Raw genomic sequence first — 11,231 nt, forward strand, 5'->3', positions numbered from 1 at the left:
ACCCTCAGAAACAGCAGTAAAAACTTAGGAGATTATGATTTTTAGGTTTTATGTGACTCGCTGGTGATTCATCTCCGCAGGCTCCACAGTATCTGGACATAACAAGTTTCTGACCAGATGAAGCCGCCGCTCATCACTTCAGATCCACTGCAGTGGTGATCCAGATGCTTCTTCTCTCACAACCACAGCAGTCAGTCTCCAGCGCAGATTTATGGACAAGCTCTAAGAATAAAAACAGTCCTGTTGTGGCTCAGAAAGATTTCCATCTGATGGCAGACAGGATGGTGTGGATGAAGTAGAGCAGAGTCGCCACGTACGAGAAGACCTGAGGAGACAAGGAGAACACAGGGTTCATCCTGAGGGTTCATCCTCTGAGGAGCAGGAAGGTCTGCAGTAATCAGGACGCTGTACCAGACGCATTATTATCATGTTCTCTCTGTGGTGTGTTCAGGTGCTTGTGAGAAGCTCAGATATTTGAAGTAACAAGACGTCACTTCCTGGAGAAACGTGGTTGTCTGTTGAGCCTCAACTCAAGGTGGTCAAGTTCTGATGCTTTGGGTTTGTGTCCGATCGGAACTGAGACTCAACAATCAAAGTTTCTCCAGGAAGTGACGTCTTGTTGCTTTAAGACTTTGTTGTTTCCAGAACGTCGGCTGTGTTTACATTCAGCGCTGTGAACTGTGTTGATGACGTCACGACAGGAACTGACACGGTGACAAGATGTCTGAAGATTGTCTGAAACTTTCAGTGATCTGAACTTTAGACGCTGACACCGACTTTAAAGGAACACTTTGACATTAAATGAGATCTTCTTCTCCTCTGATGTTCAGATTGATTCCACTCTGTATGCTAAACATGAAGCTACAGTTAGCGGCTAGTTAGCTGAGCTTAGCGTAAAGACTGCAAACAGTGGGAAACAGCTAGCCTGGCTCTGTAACAAAATCCACCTCCCAGCCTCTCTGAAGCTCAGTGATCAACATCAAAACCGTATGAACACTTCGACACAGTCTCACGTCAGAGTCCAGTAGAGGTCAGCATGTAAGGTGAAGGTACAGTACAGGTGTCGACACCAGAACAACAGACGAACAGGGTAAAAAGTGAGTCCAGAAGGCTTAATAACCATGAGGACATTAATTAATGCTGATAAAGACTTATGAGAGAATAAAGCAGAGCTGCGACAGGCAGACTAGCTGTTTCCCTGTTTCCAGTCTTTAAGCTAAGCTAAGCTAACCAGCTGCTAACTATAGCTTTATGTGTAATGCACAGACATGTGACTCTCAGAGGAAGAGAAGAAGACTTTATAAAAGTTGAACTGCTCCTTTAAGTTTGACTCACAGAGACCTCTGAGAGCTGAATGATGCTGTGAACCGACCAATGGTGGTTTAGATTGAGCCAATCAGAGGCTTTCAGGTTCAGGTCTCTTTTGTTTCGTTGGTTGGGACGAGGTGATGATGGTCAATCAACGGCAGCCTGACTCACCACTGCAGAGATGTCCAGCTGGTAGTTCTGGAAGCTGCTCCCGTCCTTCATGTCCAGGGTCACTTTGGCCAAAGCCACCGAGGCGCTGAGGTAGAAGAAGGCAGCGATGCCGTGATACACAAAGTCCTGACGGACGAGGAGGAAGACAGAAGACAGACATGAGGAAACACACAAACACACAGTTAAACAATCCTGTTATAACTCAATCAAACTGGTGTTGACACTTCCTGTGTGTTCATGTCGGAATGATCACATGAACAGTTGATAACGTGACATCACAAGGCTGAAACATGATGGACGAAAGTAAACGTTGGGTTGACAGAAGAAAACTGTATCATCATGTGATCTGTCACGTGGTGTTTCAGGTTAAAACCTAAAAACCTTAAAGAAAGCACACCTAAAATATCTAAACATCCATCTAAGTGGCTCTTTGCGTTGCCTCAGACAGCCCGCTGCTTCAGGACTATACTCTGCTTCTGCGTAGGAATACAGACGTTGTACATGCTGCCGGTAACACACCTCCACAACACACATCGAGACACCACAGCTATCGTTAAACATGTGCAGGACTCACTGCTGCCGCCCAGTGGCCTTTGTTGTGATGCCCCCCGCAGGCGAACACCACCATCCAGATAAAAGTCATGACGAAGCAGAAGACGGAGACGAACATCACCCAGCCCTGAGGGTTCTCCGGCACCACCAGCGTGCACGCCACCAGGATCCACACCAGACCGCCGAAGATCTGCAGGAAGACCAGAGACAAGACAGGACACTCAGCTGACCATGAATCCACTCGTTCTCACCTCAGGTAATCGATCAATTGTTCATCCAGAGGTCTTCAGTGTTGTTGAGACGTCCTGCTGCATTTATTTGATCATCTGTTGCATATTGAAGCTGGAGTTTGGGACTTTTGTCTCCCTCTTGTGGCGATTGGTTTCCACTCCTGCAGCCACCTGAACCATCACTGCCTGAAGTCCAGATTATAATGAGACTTCATCAGCGGTGTGTGGTCTGAACATGAAAGACTTGCAGTAACGTGTCGGGCCGCTGCAGTTAATTAAAGAGCGAGTTAGTTAAATAAAAACGACAGACGACTGAGAGGTTCCCTCTCCTCTGGATCACCTGTGTGTCATTATGACCTCATGTTGAAGTCTGGGACAACATATCCATACAGCGAGATCAATATATATCAGCTCAATGAGATGAACACGAGGCCCTGATCACTTTGTCAGGTAGATAATTATCTGTTGTTTTGTCTTGAAGCCATGAAACAGTTTGATCTCCGGCTGCAGAAACAAACTGAACAGATTAAAAGAGTTCAGTGTTTTTTTTTCCCTCTTCTTGAAAATGTAACGTTTCTTTTTGATTATGAAAACTAATAAAGAAACAAGAGAGACTAAACAAAGAGTGTCAGGACCAGAGGTGAGAATAAAACTTGGACGTTTCAGTTTGAGTGTTTTCATTCTGCACTTCAAGAATAAAGTTGAAATAGGATCCAACACATCCTCACGCAGCTGAAACATCGATGTCCTTCAGCCGGCAGAAACGCGACCACATCTTCAAAGTTTACAGACGCAGTTACCAACAAGTCCACTGTGTTCATGAGCTGAGAGAGAAACACTGTGACTGGAGCTGGTTCTGAAGAACCGTTCCACCGGTTCATCCACACGAGGCATTTTGTCGAGGCTGTTTGATGTCGTGTTGACTTTATTCTCCACATTTCATTTCTTTGTTATGAAAATAAAAACCTTCTGAAACTCGTCTGTAAGATGATTGAACGTGGCTCTGAAACAGCAGGTAATGGGCCTGTTGTATCGCTTCCTGATGAAAACATGCAGGTTTGGCCCGTTTGACCACCAGCGTCACTACGTCATGACTCCGTGTGGCGCTGGTCATCAAATAATGTCAGTAAAGTGAACAGAAGGTAACAAACTGCTGGTGAAGAAGAAGAAGAAGAAACTGACAGCGGAAACATGGATGGGACGAACTGACTGCTGAGACGCTCTCGGCCTGAACCGTCGCCTCAGTTGTGGTTTGTGAGGTGGAGGCTCTGTCAGAGTCTCACGTCAGGCCGATCTGAGCCGATCTGAGCCGAGCAGCTTCTGTCGCTTCGCCTCAGTCTTCATTAGCTGACCCGTTTACATTATTTTGTCCAGCACCGAGCAGGGCGTCGCTGCCTCCGTTCACTCGACACCTCTGATGATTGACAGGCTGCATTATTCATGGAGCTCCACCAGACTCCACCTGTGTGTGTGTGTGTGTGTGTGTGTGTGTGTGTGTGTGTGTGTGTGTGTGTGCGTGTGTGTGCGCGTGCGTGTGTGTGTGCTGACGTGTGAACGCCTGCATCATTCCACTGAAAGTATTTCCTGATCAGCAGTCAGATTGTCGTTTCGTCTGGAGGAATAAAATCTGATGTGACGTGTGCTGCTGACCTCTGACCTCCCCGGGCTGCAGCTCAGGAGGTAGAGCGGGTCGCCCAGTCACTGGTAGGTCGCTGGTTCGAATCCCTGCCTGCATGTGGAAGTGTCCTTGAGCAAGATACTGAACCCCAAATTGCTCCTGAGCCGACGGCACCTTGTGTGACAGGTGTTGTAAAGCGTCCTCACAGCTGATCGCTGATCCTCCTTCTGACGCCCTCACACGATTTACTCTGTCTGTCTTTGTGTCACCACAAAAAGTGACGCTCTGTTTTCTAACGAACATTAAATTTGCTGCTCTGATCACTTAATGAACCCTCAGAGAGCCGGACGCTGAAAACAGCTGTCATTCTGAAATGTTTTCTAACTTTTGAACGTCTGGTCTCATCGATACGTTACGTGAAGACTCTCGGCTTCTCAGCGGCTTCACACACGTCTTGTTTGGACGTTCAGGGCCACCGTAGTTTCTTCCTCTGGTTGTAGACGAGCTGCTTTTGTTCAAATCTCTGAATAATGTCTGTTTGCTCTCTGAGCTGTTTCTGTACAGTTCAGGATGATATTGTGAGAACTTGCACTTGAGTTAATGTTCACATGTTCAGTCTGAGTTCACAGTGAGAAAGAAGAAAAAACTCATTTGATTTAAAAAACTAATTCTGGTAAATTCATGAATTCTTCAGAGACAGAAGATGAAGAACTTTAAATCATCAGACTGAAACTTCTGGATCAGAGGTTTGATTGACACCTGACTGACTGAGACAGTCCAGATCAATCATATGAATATATTCTGATCATTAACCTCATGAACTCATCAGCTGCTGTCTTTGTTGACTAAAGTGCACAGACTGTCCGTCAAACAGTCAAACAGTCAGTCAGTCGATGAGGCTGATCGATCCGCTGACTGAAGATCATTTATATCCTAAGAAACCCGATGAACAGCTGTGATCATCAGTGTCCGCGCACACACTTCACATGAACTTCATCAAACTATCGTCACTTTCCTACAGTTAGAATAAAAATAAAACTGTCCGCGCGTAAAAGCCGCGTAAAGGTTTGCGCTCTGTGCGCAGCGCTGACCGGACAGACGGAGGTTCTGGTGCCGTTTCTTACCAGCTCCGGCAGGTAGAGGATGTCGGGGATGGTGGTGCATATTCCGATCCCGCTGGGCAGGTTCCCCATGGTGGCGGTGTGGGAGGCCATCCTGCTGCTGCTGCTGCTGCTGCTGCTCACACTGATGCGGGACTCAGAGCTGCTGCGGTTTAAACCGGGAGGAGCCGACTGGAAAAACCGGAATCCCCATCAGCAGAGCGGAGACACGCACGACGACCCGCCGCGCGCACAGAGCTGCAGGGAGGAGCTCCGCCCGGAGGTCACACTGAGGCGGACTGACCAGAGTCTGACGGCCGGACTCAGCATGACGGCTGATCAGGTGCAGAGGAGCATCTTTTTGATTTTTAAAAAGAGGCTCAAGACCCATCTTTTTAATCAGGCTTTTAACTGAACTCATTTAACTCTCTCTAAGTTCTTATATTTATTATTATTATTATTTATTTATTTATTTATTTATTTATTTATTTAATTATTATTCTATTTTATATTAATTTTTAGTTTAGTTTATCCTGTTTTATTATTTTATTGTTTTATTTCAATGTTTTAGTCGTTATTTATGGTCTATTTTATACATTCTATTGTTTTATTCCCTCAGTTTTTATACCTTTTATCTTATTTTACTGTTTTAGCCCCTCGATTTTCCAGTGTTTCCTCCTGGGGGCCTACCACACCGGGAGTTGCTCTGGTCCACCGATGGGGGTGCTGTCCCGTGGACGGCCCTGGCCCGGGTGGCTGGAGAGCTCTTCACCTTGGTGTGGAGCCTCCTGTCTGCCTGGGCTCGGGGGGTCCTTGTGGTGGCGCCCCTGCAGTCATGGACCATGATTCCTCTCGATGTGCGCGGCCCCCAAAGGTAGCTTCTTCCTCACCTGTGATTTCGGTGCCCAGCCATGTCTCCTTAGCAACAGCTAGTGTATGTGTGTGGGCGTGTGTATGTTTGTGTGTGTGGGTGTGTATGTCTGTCCGTATATCTATGTATGTGCGTGAGTGTGTATGTAAATGTGTATCTGTGTGTTTGTGGGGGTGGGAGGTTTGGGGTTTTCATGGTGTTTTGTATTGTTTTGTTTTGTTTTGCTTTCAACCTCTGTGAGGCACTTTGTGCTACTGAAACGTATGAAAAGTGCCATATAAATAAAGTTGATTTGATTTGATTTGATCTGTGCAGCCGGACGAACTCACAACATACAACCTGTACATCAGACTGAGGTGCAGTGACGCAGCTACGCTAACAGTCTCCCCCCGCTGCCAGTCTTTGTGCTAAGCTAACAGGAGTTTGTGTGTTTGTGAGCCTGCAGCCTCTCACACTTCACACTGTAAACAACACAGCCATGGAAACTACAAGCAGCTCAATTGGCAGCCGAGCTGTCCGACAAACACCTCAGATAATCGACCGGGTGGATCTGGTTTCAGCCGCTGACACCTGACCCTCCTGCCCGGGGGAACCCAGTCCTGGTGGAGACTCAGGGAGGACGAGGACTGAGGAGGAGATGATGACTGAGCCTGACTTTATATCATCAGGAGGAGACGATGGCTGAGCCTGACTTTATATCATCAGGAGGTGATGATGGCTGAGCCTGACTTTATATCATCAGGAGGAGACGATGACTGAGGTTAATGTTTGAGTGAACTGTTCCTTTAAAGGAGCATCCTGTGGTGTAACCTGAGCTGCAGGTAAATTCCTCCTTCCTCTCAGCTCTATTGTTGACTGATGGTGTTATTAGATAATGAGCCGCCTGCTGAGGAGACGCTGTGTTATCTAATCTTCAGCTCAATCAGCAGACTGAGCTCAGCGCTGAATACTTCATGATTAATACTCCGAATGATCGTTACAGGTTCAGTTCAACCGTTTACTCACAGAGCTGCACAGTCACTGATTCACCCACCTATCTATCTATCTATCTATCTATCTATCTGTCTATCTGTCTGCCTGTCTGCCTGTCTATCTATCTGCAGAGGGGGAAATCTTACAAAATCTGGTAACAATTAAAGTATAAAACCAGTTGTTGTCTATGTTTGGTCACAGAGATCTGACCCAGCTGAACAAACCACAGATACGGTCACGTTGGTACGTGTCAGAGGCTACGTACGACACCGGTGCCATATCAGGTTGATATTACATGGTTATGAGCTGAGGTGGAGTAACAGGCGACGAGGCTGGTGGTTTGAGACAGCGGTGCTTAAAATAAACTGTTTGAGACAGGAAGTTGGGACGTCTTCAGCTGTGTCCGCAGCGACGATGTTTTCCAAACGCTCACCGAGTGGTTCATGTGACATAAAGTCGAAACATAAAGAACCATAAAGATCAGAGTTTCTGCAGAAACCTACATCACTAAAATGTATTCTGGTGACCGGGTTCTTCAGGAAGTTCCTCACAGAAATGTGGAGGTTCAGGAGGTCGGACACGTCCCCACATGTTCCAACACTGGAGCTGCCACTGAAGATCAGTGATATCCTGATGATCACAGATGAGACAAAAACTGTCTGATGTGTTTGTGACAGAAAAGTTGTCCTTCAGTTTTCTTGAGAACTAAACGTGAGTGTTTAGTTTCACTGGCTGGACACTGACCTGACTGAGCTGTGATCTGATTGGCTCCCTTTCCCGTCACAACGAGCTTCTTGTAACTTCAGCATGAAATGAAAACAGTCAGTTGTGTGTTTCCTTGTAGAAAGTGTCAGTTTGTGGCAGCATGGCTGTACCAGCCTGTCTGCTTCTGTGACTTAAGTGCTAAAGTCTCACCTGCCAACATTTAGCAGCTGTTTGAACACACTGTTTACACTGATTTCACCATTTACACTCAATTTATGAAAGAAGAAACATTTTATTGATCTAAACATGTCACATTTTACAAACACACTAACCAGTAACCAGTATAGGCGACTTCTTTGTCCCCAGACTCCCTTAACAAATGTGTCAGTTTAGTGTTGACAGACAAAGACTGACAGATGATCAGTCAGCTGCCACAACATCCGACCACATTCCTGATAACGATCTGAACATGTCTGATGTGTTTGTGTCGGTGGAGAACGTCACTCTGACGTCAGACAGATGTTCAGATCAGAGATGAAGCTTCTGATAACCTCCACACACACACACACACACACACACACACACACAGCAGGTGAGTACAGAGCTGGAACAGACACACTGACACACACTTCTTATATCAGGGTTCAAAACCAAAGTTTTTATAACGTCAGACATCTTTACAACTTCAGTCAGACGTCTAAACAACAACATTAAAGTTTTTATGACTCCAAATTTAACTTCATGCAGCAAAAGTTGAGGTTCAGGATTCAGTACAGTAGTACTGCAGTACTTCCTCTGTAATGTGTGCAGTAGTACTGCAGTACTTCCTCTGTAATGTGTGCAGTAGTACTGCAGTACTTCCTCTGTAATGTTTGCAGTAGTACTGCAGTACTCGCTCTGTAATGTTTGCAGTAGTACTGCAGTATATGACTGTACTTGCTCTGTGATGTGAGCAGTAGTACTGCAGTATATGACTACTTCCTCTGTAATGTGTACAGTAGTACTGCAGTACTCGCTCTGTAATGTGTGCAGTAGTACTGCAGTACTCGCTCTGTGATGTGTGCAGTAGTACTGCAGTACTTGCTCTGTAATGTGTGCAGTAGTACTGCAGTACTCGCTCTGTGATGTGAGCAGTAGTACTGCAGTATATGACTGTACTCGCTCTGTAATGTGTACAGTAGTACTGCAGTACTCGCTCTGTGATGTGAGCAGTAGTACTGCAGTATATGACTGTACTCGCTCTGTGATGTGTGCAGTAGTACTGCAGTATATGACAACTTGCTCTGTGATGTGAGCAGTAGTACTGCAGTATATGACTACTTCCTCTGTAATGTGTACAGTAGTACTGCAGTACTCGCTCTGTAATGTGTTCAGTAGTACTGCAGTATATGACTGTACTCGCTCTGTGAAGTTAGTACGAAACGTGAAGTTAGCGGCACCAGCGACCATAGTGAAATGCATCCCAGGGGCCAGAGCGGGCGACATCGAATCAAATTTGAAACTGCTGGCTAAAGCTAAACGTAAATATAGTAAGATCATAATACATGTCGGCGGTAATGACTGCCGGCGACGCCAGTCGGAAGTCACTAAGATTAATGTTGAGTCGGTGTGTAACTACGCCAAAACAATGTCGGACTCCGTAGTTTTCTCTGGGCCCCTGCCAAACCTAACCAGTGATGACATGTTCAGCCGCATGTCATCATTCAACCGCTGGCTGTCGAGGTGGTGTCCAGCAAACGATGTGGGCTTTGTTGATAATTGGCGGACTTTCTGGGGAAAACCTGGTCTCATTAGGAGAGACGGCATCCATCCCACTTTGGACGGAGCGGCTCTCATCTCTAGAAATTTAACCCATTTCATTAGCCAACAACCAGCCTGACAACCCAGAGTTGAGACCAGGAGGCAGAGCTGCAGTCTTACACGCTTCTCTGAGCTTCCATTAGATCAGTTGCACACCCAAAACTTCATTGAGACTGTGTCTGCCCCCCGACCACCTAAATTAATTAAATTAATCAAATCAAAAGTCCACAGAAGAGGAGTTGTGCATGAAAATCTAATAAAAATTAACAGCAACTCTGCAATCTCAAAACAAGACAAGAGAATTAAATGCGGACTCCTAAATATCAGATCCCTGTCATCGAAAGCTGTACTAGTAAATGACTTAATTTCAGACTGTAATATTGATTTATTCTGTCTTACTGAAACTTGGCTGCATCCTGAAGAATATGTCAGCCTGAATGAATCCACTCCACCCAGTCACATTAATACTCACATTCCTCGAGGCTCCGGCCGAGGAGGTGGTGTTGCAGCTATTTATGACTTAAGTCTGTCAATCATTCCTAAACCTAAATTAAATTATAACTCATTTGAAAGCCTTGTTCTGAGTCTTTCACATCCAACGTGGAAAACTTTACAGCCAGTTCTATTTGTTGTAGTGTATCGAGCACCTGGTCCTTACTCAGAATTTTTATCTGAATTCTCTGAGTTTTTATCAAGTCTAGTCCTCAAATCAGATAAAGTAATTATTGTAGGTGATTTTAATATTCATGTGGATGTCGTTAATGATAGCCTTAGTACTGCATTTATCTCATTATTAGAATCTATTGGCTTCTCTCAGTGTGTACATAAACCAACTCACTGTTTTGACCACACCCTTGACCTTGTTCTAGCTTATGGTATCGAGATTGAAAATCTAACAGTTTCTCCACAGAATCCTCTTTTATCAGACCATCACTTAATAACTTTTGAAGTTCTATTACTGGACTACACACCATTAGGCAAAAACTCCTTCACTAGATGTCTATCTGATAGTGCTGTAGCTAAATTTAAGGAAATTATACCGCTGGCACTAAACTCAATGCCATGTCTCAATATAATAGAGGACTCCTCCACTAACCTCAGTTCCTCACAAATCGATCATCTTGTTGATAGCACTGCAGGCTCATTGCGAACAACACTGGACTCTATTGCCCCCCTGAAAAGGAAACCTATAAAGCACAGGAGGTTAGCACCCTGGTATAACTCGGATACCCGCAAATTGAAGCAAACATCACGGAAATTTGAAAGGAAATGGCGTTCCACCAACTTGGAAGAATCCCGCTTAGCCTGGAAAGATAGCCTTAAAACATATAGGAAGGCCCTCCGCAATGCTAGAGCAAGCTATTACTCGTCATTAATAGAGGAAAACAAAAACAACACCAGGTTTCTTTTCAGCACTGTAGCCAGGCTGACAGAAAGTCACAGCTCTACTGAACCATGTATTCCTACAACGCTCAGTGGTAATGACTTCATGAGCTTCTTCAATGATAAAATTTTAACTATTAGAGACAAAATCCATCATCGCTTGCCCTCAACTGGCACTATTGTATCTTTAAACACAGGAACCTCAGAAACAGTTCTAAATTCTGACTTATATTTAGACTGCTTCTCTCCCATTGACCTCCACCAACTAACTTCGATGGTTTCTTCATCTAGACCAACAACTTGTCTCCTAGACCCCATCCCAACTAGGCTGCTGAAAGAAACTTTATCTTTAATTAGCACATCTTTACTAGAAATGATCAACCTGTCTCTATTAACAGGATACGTACCACAATCCTTTAAACTAGCTGTAATTAGACCGCTCCTTAAAAAGCCTAATCTTGATCCAGAAACTTTAGCCAACTATAGACCTATATCCAACCTCCCTTTCCTCTCCAAGATCC

The 11,231-nt window shown here is 45.1% G+C and overlaps 1 protein-coding gene across 1 annotated transcript; it reads right to left on the reverse strand.

The window, feature by feature from the left end:
* Positions 1-250: 250 nt before the first annotated feature.
* Positions 251-5,093, reverse strand: LOC311266056 (myelin and lymphocyte protein-like; the record flags this gene model as incomplete). The annotated part of the gene is made up of 4 exons (XM_084368240.1): positions 251-325; positions 1,480-1,605; positions 2,054-2,221; positions 5,004-5,093. 4 exons carry the CDS (start codon positions 5,091-5,093, stop codon positions 251-253), a joined length of 459 nt encoding a protein of 152 aa, XP_084224366.1.
* Positions 5,094-11,231: the final 6,138 nt, after the last annotated feature.

Source organism: Pagrus pagrus (genome assembly GCF_965226575.1).
Source record: "Pagrus pagrus genome assembly, chromosome: 2".
Classification (NCBI taxonomy): Eukaryota; Metazoa; Chordata; class Actinopteri; order Spariformes; family Sparidae; genus Pagrus; species Pagrus pagrus.